General features: G+C 35.5%; 1 protein-coding gene and 1 long non-coding RNA gene across 2 annotated transcripts; one reads left to right on the top strand and one right to left on the bottom strand.

Moving 5' to 3' along the window:
• The first annotated feature begins 612 nt into the window (after positions 1-612).
• LOC113329119 lies at positions 613-2,183 on the top strand. Its single transcript, XR_003349722.1, has 3 exons — positions 613-701; positions 995-1,088; positions 1,599-2,183. It is a non-coding gene; the product is annotated as an uncharacterized LOC113329119 (long non-coding RNA).
• Positions 2,184-3,399: 1,216 nt separating this feature from the next.
• On the bottom strand, positions 3,400-5,154 carry LOC113329188 (L-type lectin-domain containing receptor kinase S.6-like). Its single transcript, XM_026576154.1, has 2 exons — positions 4,359-5,154; positions 3,400-3,662 (listed from the first exon to the last, which is right to left on the bottom strand). The coding sequence occupies exons 1-2, from the start codon at positions 5,152-5,154 to the stop codon at positions 3,400-3,402; spliced, it is 1,059 nt and encodes a 352-aa protein (XP_026431939.1).
• Between the last annotated feature and the right edge of the window lie 16,186 nt (positions 5,155-21,340).

The following is a 21,340-nucleotide window of genomic DNA, read 5'->3' as shown; positions in this document are numbered from 1 at the left end:
CAGGGAATCAGAAACCAAGCTTTATGATGCCCACCCGAGAGGTCATTGGAGTTTAAACTCCTGCTAGGTGTTACCAAGGTAAAAGAACAAAGAAGCAAAATGGTTTATCGGATGATATTGTGGTGTCACCAAATGAGTAAGCATGTCAGCCTTTATATTATTAAGTTTTCCTATTGGAATTAATTGGCTATAGATTACCTTATTGTGGATACAGTCTTCTCTCTGTTTCTTTAGGATGTTCTTTAAGCTAAATACCAGTAAATGTGCATTTAACTGGTAATCAAGCGCAGCTTATATGACTCAAGTGCATTAGTATTTAAGCGGAGTAAAAGCTTCTGTAACTGCTTTAGTGAGTCCAGTTACTTATTTGATAAGAATGCCACCCCAATGAAACTACAGACTCACGATCCTATATAAAGGGTGGCATTCAATTTGGGTTTAATCGTAGGATTTTTTTTCTTCTAATTGTGCTTAAATCGTGTGCATTGATTTGTTTTTGCTAAACTGTAGTTTAATTTTGTTCATTATGTTCTCTAATTGTTTTTTAGACCGTCAATGAACATACTCTTTCCTCATTTATTTATTGCTATAATTGGATTCCAGGAAACTATGCTCATGCTAGGTGTTATGGTGGTCTTAATGTTTGTCTATGGAACTAAAGGCTATGGAAACATATCAGGGGACTGGGATTTGTAAAAATGGTGAGGCTCATGGCTGATTAATGAGGCTCATGGTGTTATCAGTTGTGTTTATTTTGTTAATCTGTGATACTAAGGTTTGGTTGAGAAAGTGACTGAATAATAGGATTGGAGTGCAATTTCATTTTCAGACATGGTGTTAATGGGAGAGCTTCTGAATGAATTGTGTTAAGTGTTGTGTATAGCCATCAGCTTCAGATTTTAGAATACTAGCATGCAGGGATATCAATCTTCCCTTCATAATAAAAGTTTATCCATTGGTGTTCATTGTAATTAGTTCGATTGGTGTGTTTTAGGATGAAGCTGGAGGAATTGGAGTTTAACAGTTAAACTGTTGGAGCTTGCTGTCAATTTTACAAAAGGAAAACCCTTCCCATGGCAGGAAATTTTGTAAGTCATGCTTCTGTTTCTTCTTTCTTGGTACTTGAGGCAATGCATTGTAGTGATTTACTTTGCACTGAGTCTCTTAATGTGGTAGTAGTGGCCACATTTGTACACCATGGACCATATTAGCTTATTCGAAGTTCGTTATTCGTTAAAAATAACATTTGTCCAGCAATATACACACAATATCCAGTATGAAGTAATTTAACTTTAGAATGAAAAATATCCCTTAAATGTTCAGCCATGTTCTCATACCTTTGATGCATTTGTGTTAATGAATAGCCTTCTATTTTGAAGTGCAATGTTTGCAGAGTCTGTTTTGACCATGTCTAGATGTGTTGCTCCTCAACTTGGACACGAAATTTCATTTTTGCATTCATCAAATTTGGCCATCAAACTTGGCCTTGGACACAATATTTTATCTTTACATTCATTGCAGAAGTAGGGTATTGAAAAACTCAGGAAGCAGGTTTTATGCTACTGCAATACCTAACTATGATTTATGGTTTGTCTAAGTTTCATATTCAGGCAAGATGGCAAACAAGTTCCTTTTACGCCCAGTCGATTAAAGGAAGGTGTGCCTTGAACCACAGATGAAAGGAAGGTGGTCTGCAACGATTAAAGAACCTTCCAAAGATGAAAGTTGTTGATAAGGCTATCTCTCATGGACATGTAGGAAAACATAGAAAGCATCCTGGTGGTCATGGAAATGCTGGAGGTATGCATCAGCATAGAATCCTCTTCGACAATCATCCTTATTTTTCTTGGATATATTATTTTTTCTAATTTTAGTGCGAACAAAAAAAGTACTTATGTCAGTTATCATGTGTTGGGTTACTTGATGCAAGTCGCATGTACAACCACTAACTTCTAAAACTAGGTTCAGGTACCGCTTTCATGAAATTTGTACAACTGCATGCCACGGTTGGTTCTACTGACTTATCTCAGGTCCATTTTTATTTACTTTCTATAGAGAATTTGAGCAGCAGATGGAGCTCAGAGAGACAGGGTTGCTGTTGGTGTACTAAACAGTGTTTAGTTTTGCTTTTGCTGGAATAATAGGTTCCCTCTTTTTAACAACAAAATCTTCCTGACTTCACAATCACATCTGCAGGGTATATGTATCAACTTGGAACTGGAAAATAGAGATTAAAATTGTTAAAATATTGCTTTAATTTCATTTGTACTCTATACTATGATGATCACGTGTTTCCGTTGCCTTTTCAGAACAGCTTTTTTGTAAAATTATCCTGCATCATCCCTCGACTGTCCTGGCTCAACAGGTAGAGCGCATGGCTTTTAGTCATGAGGTTGTGGGTTCGACTCCCACAGACAGTGATCGAATAAATTCTACATGTTGGTATTTCTGAGAACTCACTTAGGCTGGGTTATATGCATTAGAAGAAGTTTGCTGTACTACTGACGCAGCGGTGACGATAAGAAATAGCCTTGAATCCACAAGGTGTGTTCTGAATCCACAGAACAAGTATAATCTCAAGAGAATTGTGTTCTGAATCCACAAGAACAACAAATAGAACACTTGAAAATACACAAACAGAAAACTAGTTTCTTTTCAAATAACAATCATCAATCATTCTGTTTTACAAACCAGGACCCTAAGATTAAATACTAGTAGGTAGTTACAGGCAGTTAACACACTTATGAGACACACAAAATAAGAAACTGAAACTAGAAACTGAAATACTTATTAGATATTATTTGAAAGTTCTAACTGTCAGGTGTAACTATCCTTGTTCTGCATCAACTACTTATTTCTACCAGTGCTGCAACTATGTTATCACTTGTCATTGAAATGATACAACTCGTTCTTTCTAATTCAATGCAGTATTTTCTTTGCAAACATACTTCTGCCCTGTTCTTGAATATGCATCAATCAGTTGCATAAAATAAAATTCCTGTAAAGTACTAGTTTATGGAACCAGAATAGATAAACTATAATAACAAAACCAATCAAATGAAACTACGTTACTTTCCCAAGCAAAAACAACAAAAGTAAGGAGGCAGAGCTCTGTTTTTCATAATACTGTGCTGTATAACAAAATAGCAGTAAGCCATACACTAGAAAAGAATTTCGACCAATGCAACAAGTGCTTCAAATTTCATTACAGGATGTTCTGAATATCAACCATAAACAAAATTTTGAGAAGCCTACAACTGTATCAAAAAAGTAAAGCAACACAGTAGTCACCATGGATCTTAAGTCTTAACCCTCCATGACTTCCGTTTTCGCCTTAAGCAGCATAGACTCATCAAGTTCTTTTCTCAAGTTCCTGCAAAGATCAGTAGTGATAACTTCTTATGGAAGTTTTGGCATCTTTTCGAGAAGACCAAGGTATTTGTCACGCGCATTATCTGTTGTTCCTTTTGACAAAGATGTAGTCATCTCTGCAACACGCTTGGCCTCACGAATACGAAATGCCATGATTTCAGCTTCTTTCTCAGAATAAGTGCGTGGAGCAGGAGCAGCCGCTGGCAACCTAGGCTTATCATCTCTTCTTGCTTTATTCTTTTTCCCATCAACTTTTTTTGTGGGATTCTTAGCTGCTACAACAGGTGTATCTGCAACAATAGTGAGCAGGCATTAAGCCATGGAGAAAGTAGTATATATTGCTATCACATATATATACTTAAGGATGGGCATGTTTGAAAGTGTTCAGCTAAACATTTTAGAACTCCGAACGATTTACTTGAGGATTCCTATATATTGCTATCACATTTATCATGATATGTAAAAGACATCAAAAACGATTACGAAGAACGGTGTTGTTCGTGCTAAATTCACTTCTAAGTTCCCACCTATATCCATGGGAATGAGAGTTAGAGTTTTTTTTTTTTTTTTCTTTTGGTATACAAAAGGAGACAAGAAAAACTAACTTCCGGCTGCATTCCAGAGGGCAGCAATGAGAGTTAGAGTGTTCATGTACCCAAGCAGCAACTAAGGGTGAAGATTGATTCTTGTCATGATTAAGTTCTTAGCATTGTGATATCCGGAAATCACAATGCTCGACGAATATAAGCAATACTGTAATATAAAAATGTTAAAGAACATACAGGAATTTGCGAGAATCAAACGAAAAGGAAAGAAATTCTGAAACAATTAGGATGGGCATGTTTGAAAGTGTTCAGCAAACCATTTTAGAACTCGGAACGATGTACTTAAGGATGCACATATATTCCTATCACATTTATCATGATATGTAAAAGACATTAAAAAATTACTATAAACTGAAAAATTCATCAGCACTAAAAACTTACTTGTAGTGAGAGAGGAAGCTGTTTGGTTTGCACTTTGATGAACGAGCTTGTAAATTGCAGAACGAAGAACCAGACCCATGGATGATATCAATTTTACTAAAAGAGCTGCAGTCACCAATAACATCACCACTAATCCAACTTCAAATGATGAACTTGAGACATCACCATCTTTCTCAAGACGGCCACCTTTAACCCTTGTCTCGAACATGAGCTCATTAATATAGATCGAGAGATCCATACGAGCAGCGAGAGTTGGTCTAGAATTTCTAGAATCATTGTAAATCAGCCAAACATTAAGAACTTTCTCCTCATCTTGATATCCAATCCAAACCGTTGTTCTTTTACCATTCTTTAAATCAAAACCCAACGGAGTTGAATCCATAGTAGGATATGTAAATACCGAATTGACATCAATACCTATGTGATTATCACTAATATCTCCAAGATTATGATCAAACCTAGTATCAAATTCCACAGCAATATACATTCCATGTTCTTTATTACTCTGATTAGAGAGACCCATAAAACCAAAACCCTCACCTAGTGTGTTAGATTTGGAGGTGATAATGAATGTGAACCCATCGCCAAACAATGGAGGAACCGATATAAAATTGGGTGTGATGGTAAATGTAAACTTGCAAAGAAATGAGGCAGTAGATTTACTGGAAATGTTTCTAAACAAAATTGGGTGACGGTAAATAGCTCTACCAACACCAATGGAAGATGAAGGAGGTGGAGAGGAGGAAGTAAAAGTCAGGCATAGTCTGCTATTTTCTTGAAAATGAGCATCACCCATTAGGGTGATGTATTGGTTCTTGGAATAATAACCAAACCATGAACTCAATAGGAAGATTGAGAAGATTAATGAACAAAAACAACAGTGTTGAATAATAACCCATGGTGTACCGGAAGAAACTTACGAGTCTTGATTCTTACTGTAGTGTCCACGGTTGATGGTATTTCAACAAGAATCTTGATATTCTTGAGCAAAAATTCCTTCTTGTAATACCCTTGCACTTCTTGATTTGATGAAACCTTGTTATAATAACTTGTCGTTGCACTTTCTTGGATTGCTGAATGAGTGAAAGAAGTAAAGGATTTTAATGGTGAGCTGAGAGAAGAAAGAATTTCAGAGAGAAAGAGGAACAATGAAGAAGGAGGGAAATAAAAGAAGAAGTTTTTAGTGGTTCCGCTAAGGAATTTCAGAGTTTTCGGACATTGACACTTTTACCTAGGGGTGAGTATGGTCGGGATTGATACAATGTTAGATTTATTCGCATCGATCCCAACTCATAGCGGATTTCAATTTTAATTATTTACAACTGATCATGTGTTTCAAGTCATTTCCTCCAAGCTTATCATAGATCGTCTATATTATTTAGTCTTATAACAAAACCTCGACATTATCTTCATTTCAGAACTAAAAATCCTGAGAAGAAAAACTCAACATTCTATCAGAAGAGAAATATACTTCCGTTTCATCTGCGAAAGCTTCAGTGCATGGTAATTTATGTCTTATCTTGGATTTGTTGTTGCCATTTTCACTCTCAAACACTTACGAGCATTTCCACAAATATTTGTCGTGCTTGACCAAACATCACATTTCCCCTCACTTAAACAACATATCATCTCCCCTTAACTCCTTATGAAATTATTGGAGGACCTCTTTCAATTGTACGGATGCGTTGTAGAGTGGTCGATAAATCAATCGAACAACTCTCTGTTGAGGTTGCCTGCAAAAAAAATTCTCCTAAACTTGTTTACCCAACTTGATACAGAGAGAACCAAAATCGGCAATCACAAATGAATACAAATTTGGTGATTTTATACAACAAAAATCTCAGTTATACTGGGATTAACTTTAGGGCACATACCCTAACCATTTCTTCTAAAAACCCAATGCTTTCTTGGAAGTGACCACGGGTAAGGTTGTAAACGGGTGCACACGGATCCGAATAGGACACCATCAGTATCCAGATCCAAAAATTTAATAAGAAACTCAGATCAGATATATCATTTTCACTTTGAATTCGTATGTGAACTTTTATCGAATATCGAATAATTATCTAATTCGAAATTTAAGAAGAAAAAAAAAGTTGTATATCTCAGTAGCAAACTAATGTTATGTAATAAAAATTAATAAGGAAAAAAATATTTATAAATGGTTTTTTAATAAGCATAAAGAACAATGAAAAATAAAAAAATTAGGTTAAAAAGATTAACAAATTAATGCCGGTTGGCTAGCATGCCAACTTGTTCAATTAACGCAGTAATGCTTTGTTGGATCTTACCTTGTTAAGTTTCCAACTAGTTAATGTAATACTCTTTATCTAAAAATAAATATGTTTAAAAAATATATACATTTACCTTCATATCCGATTAGTTATATTGATAAAAAAATCGGATACCCCAAAAAAAAACGGATACCCGGATCCGAAAATTATCTTCGAGTAATATTTGAGATTTCCGATTGGTCATGAACATCATAAGGTGCTTCTCTTCTCGAATCCCAGCTTATACCCATGAACCTCTTAACATTACACCATTGGATCCCCAATCCTTTGCTTGTTGTGGTCAATCGTAACCTACCCCCCTTATCTCTCTCAAGTGTTGTCCTTAGATCATTGATCCCTCTCCTCTGAAGGAAAGGCATAACAGATTGCGAATACGAACGAATTTCGTAGTTCTCAGACATCCATTGACACCTTTACCTATGGATCGATGAGTATGGTTGGGATTGGTACAATGTCAGATTTATCCGCGTCGATCCCAACTCATAGCGGATTTCAAGTTTAATTATCTACAACTGATCATGTGTTTCAAGGAATTGCCTCCAAGCTTATCATAGATCGTCTATATTATTTAGTCTTATACAAAAACCTTGACATTATCTTCACTTCAGAGTTGAAAATCCTGAGAGGAAAAACTCAGCATTCTATCGAAAGAGAAATATACTTCAGTTTCATCTGCGAAAGCTTCACTACATGGTTATTTATGTCTTATCTTAGAGAATCGTCATTCAACTTTAATATCATGTATACTAATAGTGTTCATGCCCGAATCTTTTATAGACCTTCCAGGACAGAATGAATTCTCACTTACATATCCGATTGATAAAGTTTAAAAATACAAAAGAATAGGAATCAATCAGACAACAAATTAAGCTATCATACAAATCTCTAACAATATGTAATTAGTTAAGAGCATTGTTGAGGAAGTAAGTCTCTTTAATCCAAGGTTTGTTAGTAAACCATTCACCCAGACTAGCAATATATAATCTACACACCAAAAAAATCGCTAGTCCAGATTGTAATATATGTGGAATTTAGAGTGATCACGACATTATTACCTTCAAAATATTTCAACTTCCTCAAGTAGGCTCAGACCACATTCTAATCTTGCTGGTCGTTGACTGCTCTCGAAAGAAACCCTCGTAATTATAGAAATTCTTCAAAGACTGCTTAGGAATCCATCACGCGGATAACAAATTGCTCAGCCTTGACAATCTAAATTCCAGGAGTTTTCATGTACATAAAAATCTAAAAAAATCAGATTTTAAAAATAACTTTTAAATGAAGTCGATTCAGTGAGTTGTCTGAGATTTTAAACGAATTAACTTATAATTTTAAAATATGCGTTGTTTTCTCTAGAAAATTTAGTAACTTTAATTTCTCAAGATTGAGCAAAAGAAATTAAATTTTTTAAAACACTTAAAATAAAACAAATTAAAAAAAAAAACTAAAATTTGAAACTTGTTACAGGGCACACGATTCATGGATGTGCGGTCCATCCAGTTACCCGTTTATATGTATATGTTGTAACATATGTAATAGAGCTACTAATCTCTCTAGTATGATGGTTCTTCTTCTTGTCTTTACATATCCTTCATTCACCTCTAATTCTCCTCAATCACGTTATCATGCACGAAGCTATACCGCAGATCTAGATTGATTAGAATTTTTTTTATGGATTATTGGACATCAACCGTCGTCAAGCTAATGAAATTGTTGGAATTAAATCAGATAAGTTGGATCAATTTTTTAGTCAAATAAGTTGGATCTATTTTTTTTCCCTTGTTTTTGATTTTTGCATACCCAATTTGATTGGAATCATTAAATTTGTGTTTGCATATCGAATTTGATTGGGATTATTATTAAATTTGTGTTGAAAATGGATCTGTTACGTTTTGAGTATATGCTTTCTTGAGTATATGCTTTCTTGTCCACGGTTGGTTCCTGTTACGTTTTGATGCCATCAAGTACTTTCGATTGCATAAATCGATCGATCAATCGTATTAAATAAAAAGGCATTAGTGTGTTTTCTTCCTTTTTATTGATGGCGTATCCATGTATAGTTGTGATTTGATTTAATTTGATTTGATTTGTACTTTGTGTACTAATTTGTCACATTAACTCTGGCCGTGTTAATCTGTTGGTCATGAATCTGTTCCTGTTGGGTGAAATTTCGAGGAGAAACAATGGAAGAAAAATGCCTCTGTTCGAGGGGAGGGGAAAGCGAAGCGGTAGGAAGAAAAGGCCCCGATCCAACTCGGCCCCGATCCAACGATCCAACTCGGCTCCTATCCAGTTCCATCCGAGTCAGTCCTGCTCTTATTTGGTTCTTGATCCGTTCATCCTATCCCGTTCCAAACTTAGTTCCGGGGCGTGCACGCTTAATATCGTTCTAGTTTTTCCTATGTATAGTGGGAACCAAATCTTTGAGGCACGTAACAGTAATTATTTTTGGGCTCACTTTTTTTATTTTCCATTATTTTTATCTTTGTTTTAAGATAAGTCCATACCATATTAGCGATCAACTTAAATTATGATCATTGATCCCGATCATTAAGATAAGGTGTACATCTCATATAAAACTCTTTACCAATGATAATGTATCGTCTAATAAGTGGAGCCATATGTCTCTATACTATGAAGAAAATTTAAACATTCATGATTTTATTTTATTTTTCCCGGAGCATGAATGTACAGTGGGATGAAATTCACTTATTAGATTATTGTATTATAATCAGTAGCTTCAACAAAGTTATGATGTAGCACATGAATCTCAACTTTGTCGAAGGACTCGCAGAAAGTAACATGAGTCGGATTTATTTTTCTTCCATTCTTTTTTCTCTACTTCATTCATAATACTAACGAACCAGTATATGTTAAAGTATGCAAACAAGAGATCCACTATTTTTTTTTATTTTTTTTAATAAGCTATTCAAACCTAAAGTAAGTGGTTGACATGCAAAATGGGATTCTATTGACTTGTTGAGATAAAGAAATTTCTCAAATTAAGCTAAATGTAGCAAAATTGAAAATGGAAAGAACCCCGAAGTAATGAGCTAGACGTACCGACTCATCGAAATCATGTGAAAAGAGACATATATATCATGAGACAAAGATGTATTTTCAACCCCCACTGTAGTAATGACACCAAAATACAGATACATCATTGCCACGAGACATAAATTCTCTAAAGTACTCAAGATATATCTAGATGAAATGTAACATATATTCACTCTAAAGTAATTGAGTTGAATCCGAATTTTGTTATGTGACAAGGCCACACCACTTATTAAATCTCTCAAGACTCAATGTCTAACTAATAGTGGTTTTTCACCTACTAATTTAAGGAATATACACTAGTTTTTGAACTAATTCTTTATAATGATTGGATCATCGAGCGAAGCAATGCTCAAATTTTGTTTCCAAGATGGAATAAAGATTAAAAGTCAAACAATCTCTATTTGTACCGAGAGCTAATCACCTTGTTAAATTCCAAAGAGACCCATGCAAGTGGATATCATATGGAAACACACAATGATGAGAATGTAATTAATTGCATCTTTTATAGTCTCTAATATATTTGGAAGGACATATATCTTAGAGAAACTAATGAGTCAATCTACTAGAATGTAAATCACTATAGTATTTGGATAATTGAATCCATATTGACTCCGACGATGAAATGTTGGAAATTGAATCAGATAGACTTTGACATAATCATATATATTTGGAAGGACATATATCTTAGAGAAACTAATGAGTCAATCTAGTGGAGTGTAACTCACTATAGTATTTGGATAATTGAATCCATATTTAATTCGACGATGAAATGTTGGAAATTGACTCATACAGACTTTGACATAACCATAAATGAACTTTGGTTGTGACATGATATTTCGTTTTGAAAGGACTCATTCGTACATCACTGTGTTTGAGTGGTCGAGGCAATGGAAAAAAGATTGACAGAATGCGAAGTAACGACATATCTCTTAATAAGTGTTTTCTAAAGTACTAGATGCACAACTCCCTCCCACCTCCCATTATGCTTTTAAGTACGAAAGCATATCACTCATTTCACAAAGTCTTCAGTAAAACAGGATTGAGACCATCCTAAGATGCAAATGGTAAACAATCCATATTATAAAGAAAACAAGGTGAAATTTAGAAAAATATTCATACAGAATGCGAACCATCAAAGTGACTTATGGATCTGGTGAATGTTTTGACATTTTGGAATAGTTATATTTCCCAAGAAATTTGCGTTTGAGAAACTACTAGCACATATTTTACATGTAAGGCTCACCACCCCTTATAAATGCTAGCGAGTGTACATCAAAAGGACTTGATAAATATTGCATGTTTAATAGGATCAATATAGAGCATCTTATACCCAATGGTCTCGCAGAGGCTACCATCAAAGGTTACAAATGGTGCCTAAGGAATAGGTTATGCATACCAACCTATCTTTTATTGCTTTGGGAATATGCAATATTACACGCATCTTACTTAATTCGTTTTTAGAACCCAATATTAGTCAACCTTTTCGGCGTACCAATTGGTAACTGGATTTAAGCCTAACATTCGTGTTCTTACGCATTTTTGGTTGCACTATATATGTGCCATTACGACTCTACGTCGTACTATGATGAGTTTTAAAAACTTTTAAGTAGTTATGTTGGAAATGAGTTCACAATTATCCGTATTTTAAAACTTTTGGCAGGAAATCTCTTACCGCTAGATTTGCGGGTTATCATTTTAATGAGATAGTCATCCCGTCGTTAGGGGGAGATAAGAAAACGTATTTTCTAAGGGAATGACAGGAATTTTCGTTGTGTGTTTCCACTATGTATCATATTGATTCTTGTATTCCACAAATGTAAATGTGAAGTGACAAAGAATAATCGATTTTCAGAATGTACATTGATGTCGCTAAAGTGACAAGATCACACATACCAGCTGCAAATATTCCTGCAAGGTTAGAAATCCTCAGTATGGGGTACACCATAGACTAAGGTGTTGCAACTACACTTGGTAGAAGTGTAGTTGAGGCCATGGATCCATAAAGGAAGATGGAGAGACTACCAGGTTCGATCAATACTCACATAGAAAGGAAGTATATGAGTAAGACACAACCTAACTTGTATCATTAATGAAATCATCTCATTTGATTTTCTCTGACTATGTCCATGAATCAATACTGTAGGACGCTCCGAAGTTTTAAATGATTCTAGAGAACAATGAAAATCCTGACGGATTATGAGAATACACATGAGTCAATGAATGGATCATGCGTGCACAATGATGTTATAATCCATAAATAATTGCTCCAGCAGTAGAGCACAATGAGATCGAACCATGCTTTATTTTGAATGGTTTTAAATAAATCATATTTGTTCTACGCAATCCAGGTAGAACTTAGTTCTTTGACAAATATACGGGTATTTGGTGTGGTAGTGCTAACCAACTTAGTATAAAGCCTGTGGGACATACATGATTAATTTGTCACATAGCATAATGAGAAGAAATCAGTCTTAAAGTATAAAGACTCGCCTAGTGGCGCGAGGTTTCTCATAAAGCCATGGAATTGTCTTCTTGAAATAAACTTTATAGTTTTCCGCTACTTAGTTAGCTTGGCAATTTCAAAAAGATTTGAAATGCAGTATATGTATGTGGTTGTTACGTATCTCTAAAAGAATCAAGAGATAGAAGATATTTGCAAAAGTGCATGATGGCCTTTCATTTCCCTAGTCGAATGAATCTAAATCACGGAGTGTGTTTGCAGTTACACTGGAACACTCACTTATTGATTTACACAATCAGGCGGGTGTGGTATACCCGTCTAAGTGACTATTTGATTGGGAAGGGATAAATACATACGGTTTTATGCCATGTGTATTAAATAAGTTCCTGATTCAGAATTATAGTTATCTATGTCAATGATATGGACATGATAAGTACTCTTAATGGAATAAGAGATCTTACAAGCTATTTAAAATATGAATTTGAGAGGGAAATCTCGATCTTAACTATGTTCTGAACTAGAAGACCGAGTTTGTGGTATATTATTCCACTAGTTTGTATATGTCCATTGTCAGGCAATTTAACAAGGACGTGCATCTTGCTAGAAATCCCATGATTAGTCGAGTTTAAAATGTACATAAATGACCAATTCGCCTAAAGGAAGATGACGAAATTGTGTCGGGAGATGAACTTTCCTTATCTAAGTATAATAGACGCATTATTATACTTAGCATAATGTACTCGGCCAAATGTTACATCCTCAGTGCACTTGTTAGCTAGATACATCTCAGCGCCAACGCAACGTCATTGGAAAGGTAAAGTAAATGTAATCATGTAATTAAAAGTAACTATTGACATAAATTTGTTTTATCCCTGCAAAGATAAAAATGAATGCTAATGAAAGTGCAATTCAAAAGTTGTTGACTCTGAAGAAACAATAATCTCTTCTCCATTAAAGTAATCAGAGGGAGATATGATGGACTATTTTCTAAAGTCATTACCGATATTCAGTTTTGAAAAATACATGACTAAAGGAACTGTCAGGAACAACTCTGAAAGTAATCAGGGGGAGATACTGACATCAGGGGGAGGATCCAACGATATGATGTCGACATATTTTACTTCGAAATTGAAGTTGCGTTTTACTCTTTTTACCTTAGATCGAGAATAGTTTTTCCCAAAGGGTTTTGTTACTCGACAAGGTTTTTAGCGAGACAACACTAAAAGCATCAAGTATGTTGAACGTTGAAGACATAAAGATCGCGTTGATATTATTGATAATATCTGAATCAAAGAAATGAAACGCGATAATCTGTTAAGAAACATAACTTCCAGAATCGACAACACGGTCTTATAAACATTCAAGTCACCAAAGTAAAGTATGATAAACTCCTTTTGACTACATTAGACTAATGAAAAATGTCTGACATCAGGGGGAGCATGTAATGATGTGTTGCACTAATTTCCTTCACCGAGGTTGCTTTTTCCCACGGGGTTTTGTTACTCGGCAAGGTTTTTAATAAGACAACATATGCGAGTCCAGCTATGTTCTAAGTTTGCTTAATTTTGTAATCTTTTTCTTTAGTTCAGGTTTTGTCCCTCTGTGTTTTTCCTGACGAAGTTCTAACGAGGCAATTAACTTAAACTAGTCGGTCCTTGAAGATCGTATTGCATGTGATAAACTACATTGATTAATGATTTAATGGGAGTTGTAGTAATGAAGGTTCGAACTCTAAGACTTGTGAAGGTGAAGGATTTTTAGATTTATAAAAATTATATACAAAAATATTGACAAATTGGTAGAGAGGTACTGGGACTAATGATTCGTCCAATCTTCATAACATAGGGCTCAATGATTTATTCTCAACAATAATCGCTCAAAACATAGATGGACTCTTATTTTGCCAAAGTAGATTCTCAAAACATTGATTGTAAATGTTAAGCATGGAACATCAAATCACCTAAGCTAAGCATGACCCATCTAATCAAATAACACCCAATTTAATCAAATCATATTTCGATTAATTTTTAATGCAAAAGTCTTAAAAAGAATTAATAAAATTACCCATGTATGAAGCTCGGCCTCCTTCGTCGTCCCAGTGTTGGGGTTTAACTCATCATAGTAAAAATGCTCTCAAAATAATTTATTATGGCTCAAAAATAGTTTACAAATGATGAGAATATGAGAAATACAATAAAACCAGAGAACTACGACCCTCAGTGACAAAATAAGACTGCTGAAGCCCTGTCGCAAACGCTGTGGAAAATAAGACTGCCTGATTACGACCCACAGGTGTTAGTCGTTACTATTGTAGAAAAACGCTGCTGTTGCAGGTCCGTTCTTCGCGTTCTTCATGTTCATCATCATCAGCAGTAGCAGAAACCGAGTTTGGGAAAACTCGAATTTCTTCTTCTCTGGCTCTCCTCAGCCCCCCAGACTCTCGACACCCTCTCTGCTCAACCCCAGCAACCTATTTATAGCCAACAGACCCATCGAATCTCGCTCATTCACTCCATATAATTCTCCATTACTCGGAAAATATTTTTTTCCATTTTCTTCACTGTCAGCGGAGATATGATCTTCTCCATCCCCTCTGCCTGCGCATATGAGCTGTAATACTTCCATAGTTGCATAAAAACTTAAGCAGATCAGATATCTTCCCCATTTAGTCCACAAAACTTCCCAAAAATTCCTCTCACAGAGAACTCGAGCGTATCTTCCCTGTTTAACTCTCGATTGAAAGTTAGCGGATTCTAGCCAAATTTAACTCATTCCAACACTCAGAATAATCTTGTTATACTCAATAGATATTGACCCAATTAATTCCAGTAATTTAGTTTCTCCACAAATCCATCGAAAATCAATTTGGAAATCTGCCAGGGAGAGAATATATTTTCCCGCCAAAAATGAAATTTGAATTATGAGAAGAAAAGTGTCCTCCCCCTAATCCTGTACGGGTGTCCCTTTAGCAATTGGGGTGGAAATAGTAATTTTTCTGGGTTCCTCCGGTACATTTTTGGGACGCTTCCGGTGCATTTATGAGGTGCCACCGGTACATTATCCTGGGGTGTAAAACACTACTTTTCGAGCTCAATTCGCCGCAAAGGCTTATTTCTCTAAAAACATCTACAAAAACACAAAATAACACAATAAGTACTTAATCGAGTCTAACAATACAGAATAATGAGAACAAAATAGACACATAAATGCGTCTATCATACATGTAAAGTACGAGATAACATGTGAAGTACTACATGTGAAGAGTTGTACCAAGATTTTATCCCACTGGGTTTTTACTTGTCAAAGTTTTAATAAGGTGATTGATTTCGGCACAAGCCATCAAGCAGAGGACGTTGAAGAAATACATTCAAAGCACTATATATGAAGCACCGTGTATAAAGTTTTATTATTGAACCACACAAGGGGGAGCGTGACGTACGGTCCATCCAGTTACCCATTTATCTGTATATGCTTTTTTTTTTTTTTTGCGGTAACATATATAATAGAACTACTAATCTCTCGCATATGATGGTTCTTCTCTTGTCTTTACATCTCCTTGGTTCACCTTTAATTCTCCTCAATCAAAACTAATAATTTATATAAAAGAAATTGATAATAATAACAGAACTATCCTTTATGAATAACATTAAAATATTAAAAGTTAACAATTACCTAATGATGTCCAACGGATTTACCAGTCAAAGTATTTGATTGAGATCAAATAAGATACTTCTGGGACCTCTAGAGTTAACAGTCACTTTAATAAAACAAAAACATTGAATGTGGACCAATTTTCAGTACCTCAATCCGGACCAATGCATCATGGTTCATTATTGGCTCACTGTACTAGGAACTCCGTGTTGGAGTCGCAGTACCAATGCATATGCTCGCTTGTCCGGCCGGTGGGTAGTGAGTCAAGAACGACCCAAAACCAGCCGTCTGAGCTTCGAACCATGATGGTACCTTTCACCTGACACGTGTCCTACAGTTAGTTGTAATCCAACGGCCATCGCCTCCATCTGAGTATTATTCAGTACTGCTTGACTATCGAAACAAAATACGCGCAACGCTTAGATCATCACACGAATTCATCCAAGAGAAACAAAATATACTAGGCGGTGGGACCACCTCTCCTGGTGTTGCACTTTAGACTCTCAACTCTTGACAATCTTCGGAAGAAAAAAATGCTCTCATTTCTCTCATTGGTTTTTTTAAAGTCTTGCAATACTTTTCAAATCTAGTTATTTTATTTTTTCTTGAAATAAAGACATCTATTCAAATTTTTTTACACGAGCTGACCATCCACCTTCAAGAACACGGGATTTGTATCCCACAGCTCGAAGGGTTAGCCGGAAACATGCATGTTGTGGCTAGCTCGTAGCTCTTCGTAGGAGTAGGAGGCTGGTATTTTGGCTGCCGTAATCACACTTTTTCTTTTTGTGCAATGGTGGCTGCTGGCGTAACCATCCTGCAATGGTGGCTCTGAACATAATCTTGCAATTTCATGTAACTACGTACATTTGTTTCTGGCGTTTCACCAGATAGCGTCTTATCATGTTCCAACAACCGCATTTGCAATAACAATATAACATACCTTTCTCTCTGGCAGTCAGCATTACCATTTCAGTAGAAAGAAAACAAAATAGTAAGTCAATTAATTTCTAGGAAAACGTGGTTCTGCTGTGAAGCCTGAAATTTAATGTTTATGTTGTCTGACAATGGTTTTTATCATGTGGTGCAGTATCAGTTTCGTAAATCATATTGTTTGACTAAACGGGGATCTGATATTCTTTATCGCCTTCATAAATCCCATGAAAGATATATACGATTGGTAACAGTAAACCAATAAGTGTGCGCCAATGGATATATAAATTGCTAAGATTTTGTTCTTTGCTGGTGAGAATATTGGTGTGTTTTCAATGGATGGTGGTGATAGTGGAAATGCTAGAAAAGCATGTAGAATATTGAGAGTACAATGAAGGTAATGTCCTTACAAAAATATTAGACGCAAATTCTAGTTTCAAGTGCGTATCTTCTGGTTGGTCTTCATAGAAGCCATGAGAGAAGCAAGAGATTTGACTGCAAAGGGGAGAGTGTGATTATTGGGGAGGATGGAGTCACGTTTCATTCTTGCATAAAATACAGAACATCACGGCTTCCCTTATAGTCCCAAAGCTTGAGTAGATTACATCCATCGAAGTCTGTAAGAGCTTATTTGGGCACCTCACCCAGTCAGATACCAATAAAAACACGTCCTGGTTCTGCGTTCACTGAAATACAAGTTATAATTAAAGCTTCAATCTCAAGGAATAATTATGTTGTAGTCCATGTATAAGCATCTGAGTATGGATCTTAATAGACTAGACTTTATATGGATTGCATCATGTGTGGAGGATCTGAAGAAACTGCTAATCATCTTCTACTGCACTGCAAGGTTGCCTATAAAATATGGTCCATCTGGTTTGGATCACTCCGGAATCTCTGTATATTTTAGCACATAGTTGGCTACAGATAAATCATAGCCATAATGCTTTTCTTTGGAATATGATTCCAGCAGCTGTGGTTTGGGTTATTTGGGGAGAAAGGAATGCCAGGACAAGTAATCATACTTTCAAAACTGATAATGATTTAATCATTGAAGCTAAATCCTTGATAATTGCTTGGGCTGCTGCTTATGGACATCAAACTGTCTCTGAGGAGATAATTGGGATGCGATTTTTCATTAATTGTTTTTTGCTTGCTTTTTTTCTCTTTTCCTTGCTACTGCTTGTAGCCTCGCTGTAAACTCTTCTTACGTCTAACAAAATCTCTCTTTCAATCAAAAACTATAAAAATCAACTATGGAACTAACATGCCATGCCAAAGGATCTCACTCCATTATCCAAAGCCCGAGGCCCAAAGGGTGTACGCAAAAACTTATCCATCAAAATCTAGTTCATCACTACAAGCATTTGTTTTTCTCTGGTATGATCCATGCAGCCCGAGTTCTCTCAACAATCTACATAAACTTAATGGTAGGAAAAGAAAGAGAATGCTGAGCAGGATATCACTGGTACCACTAGCAGAATATTAAAACGCCTTTAACTGAAGAAACACAGAAGATGGCACGTAGAAACAAGGAAATTGTATGCTCTGGAGAACTATGCTTACATTAAGAGGAATGCTTATGGCCAGCCTACCATCCTTTAGAACCCATGATGGAAAAGACCGTAAATATTTAGGGACATCCATTATGAAGAAAAAAGGAAACACTTTCTGATAATTTCCTGGACAATCATTTTAGCATACGGCAACAGTTTTTGCCCGTTTTTACCAGCTCAAATTTTAGATTTCTATCCGGTTCCGGTAGAAAGAAATGTTGTTTTGCTGGGTCACAAGCACTGGGTTTTGCTTGGATAACAGACATGTATATGATGCAGGTGCGATGTTCATGCCGGTTGTGGTAAAGCCAATGCCAACAGTGGATAGACACTTAAAAGTGATCTTTGCATTTCAAATTTTGTATAGAGGAATGAAATGGAAGGTTTACTAAGGAACTCATTCAGAAACTCAATGATGAACTCTAGTCCTTGGACACACTAGATTTTCTTTCAAATCCAAGGATATCAAGATCAAGTATGATGTTAAAAGTAACATTTCTTGTTATTCGTAATGGTGTTTGATAGTGTACTACCAGTAGACAAGGGACTAAACCTCCAAAAGCACAGAGAGGAAGAACTCCGTCTAATGTAGAACACTCAAGAAGAATGCAAAACGGAGTTTGCTTGAGATGAGAATAGACGATAGAGATGAGAAAACAGATGAAAGTAAACAGGGTTTGCTTAGAAAAGATAATAGATTACTCAACTGAGTTATATTCAATGAATTGATAGTAATAATAATGTCTACCATAAACGAAAGAAGCCTGTATATATATAGGCGTGAGTAAAAGACTAAAAAGAGAAAGACTCTAAAAACAGTAATAACAAAAGACTAAACTAGGAAGTGTTTAACTTGATGAATAAGTTGAGAAGATTCTGGAAGAACTAGAGATGTTCTACATCAGTCTCTCCCCCTTGAAAGAACTCGTCCACGAGTTGCTTAAACGTCTCCATGAAAAGTAAAAATCTCTTGAACATTGAAAATGTTAGAGATATTCCAATCGGAAGGAAGATCAATTGTATAAGTATTATCACTTATCTTCTTCAAAATCTTGAAAGGACCATATTTTTTCATCTTAGTTTTGTTGTATGTACCTGTAGGGAAACGTTCTTTAAGAAGATGAATCATAACCAAATTTCCCTCTTGAAAAAGTTTAAGACTCTTGTGTTGATCTGCAGTTTCTTTATACTTGGCATTGGAAACTTCAAGCTTTGTCTTTACTTCATGATGAATTTGAACAACCTTGTCTACCAACTTATCATCCTGAACATTAGCCTTTGAAATCTTAGGTAGAACCACTAAATCAAGTACATGATTTGGTACTTTAGAATAAACAATCTCGAATGGAGTCTTTCCTGTTGATTGATTAATAGAAGTATTCAACGCGAACTCCATGTGAGACAACAAAACATCCCATTGTTTTTCTTTGTTGTTAGCTATCTTAGCTCGAATCAAATTTCTAAGTGAACGATTAACAACCTCTGTTTGTCCATCAGTCTGCGGATGAGCAGTTGTACTATACTGCATCTTAGTACCGAGTCTCATCCAAAGAGATTTCCAAACGTAGCTTAGGAATTTAGTGTCTCTGTCAGATGTTATTGTTTTAGGTACACCATGTAGACGTACTATTTCCTTGAAGAACAAATAAGCTACGTTTTACGCATCTGTTGTTTTTTTACATGCAACAAAATGTGTCATTTTGGAATATCTATCCACGACAACCATAACAGAATCATTCCCTTTAGTTGTACGAGGCAATCCCAAAATAAAATCCATGCTAACATCAACCCAAGGAGCTTCAGGAATGGGTAAAGGAGTATAAAGACCAGTGTTTTGAATCGTACCTTTAGAACGCTGACAAACCATGCACTTTTAAACAAATTTCTGAAATCTCATTTTGATGAGGGACAAAAATATCTTTCTTCAACTAAGGCAATTGTCTTATCCTTACCAAAATGACCACCTAAACCACTGCCATGTAGTTCTTGCATTAAATGAAGTCGTAATGAACCTTGAGGAATACATTGGCGATTATATTTAAAAAAGAAAACCATGTTGTATCTAAAATCCAGCTTCAACACCAGTTGTTGTCCCACAGCTTTTCCAAACATCTTTAAAGTCTTCATCATCTGGATAAACTTCTTTGATAAAATCAAAAGCTACACTTTCGTTTTTTAGAGTAACAAGAAGATGAATACATCGACTTAAAGCATCAACTACTGTATTTAACTTTCCACTTTTATGCTGAATAGAGAATGTGTATTGATTAATGGTGGATAACCATCTATCATGCATTCTATTCACCTTAGATGATGTCTGCAAGCATTTCAAAGCTTGGTGATCAGTATTGACCAAAAATTCCTTATGTACAAGATAAGGATGCCACTGCTTTAAGGCTTGAACTAAAGAAATCAATTCAAGTTCATATGTAGACCATTTTTTCCTTGTGTCAGAATTCTTCTCGCTATGAAATACAACAGGATGTCCCTATTGACATAAAACAACACCAATTTCAACGATAGAAACATCAGAATCAATCTCAAAAGTCTTGTTAAAGTCAGACATAGAAAGTACAGATGTACTGCATAACTTCTCTTTAAGAATATTGAAACTTTTATCTGGCTCTTCTGTCCAAATATTTTTCACCCTTTAAACAGTTTGTAAGCCCTGCAGCAATCGAACTAATTTATTTTACAAAACGTCTATAAAATGATGCAAGTACATGAAAAATCCTAACATATTTAATACACGTTGGTGTAGGCCACTCTTTAATTGCTTTCACCTTAGTTTCATCAACTGCAATACCGGCATCAGAAATTACATAACCCAAGAATGTAACCTTGTTGGAGAGAAACGTACATTTCTTCAGGTTTGCATATAACATATTATCAGCAAGTGTTTCCAAAATCCTTGAAAGATGTTCAATGTATTCATCTTCATTTCGATTGTATATTAAGATATCATCAAAATAAAAAATAACAGAATGTCCAAGGAAGGGTTGAAGAACCTGATTCATTAAACGCATGAAG

The sequence above is a fragment of the Papaver somniferum genome, unplaced genomic scaffold (assembly GCF_003573695.1).
Source record: "Papaver somniferum cultivar HN1 unplaced genomic scaffold, ASM357369v1 unplaced-scaffold_115, whole genome shotgun sequence".
Taxonomy (NCBI): Eukaryota; Viridiplantae; Streptophyta; class Magnoliopsida; order Ranunculales; family Papaveraceae; genus Papaver; species Papaver somniferum.
Note: the sequence above shows the minus strand (reverse complement) of the source record. Positions and strands in the feature narration are given on the sequence as shown.

What these genes read in the sequence shown, in the direction of transcription:
- LOC113329188 (XM_026576154.1), bottom strand. Translation starts at nt 5,154, where the DNA reads ATGGGTGATGCTCATTTTCAAGAAAATAGCAGACTATGCCTGACTTTT. An exon ending in AGCTTCCTCTCTCACTACAA is followed by an intron (nt 3,663 to 4,358) that starts GTAAGTTTTTAG and finishes CTATTGTTGCAG; the next exon opens with ATACACCTGTTGTAGCAGCT.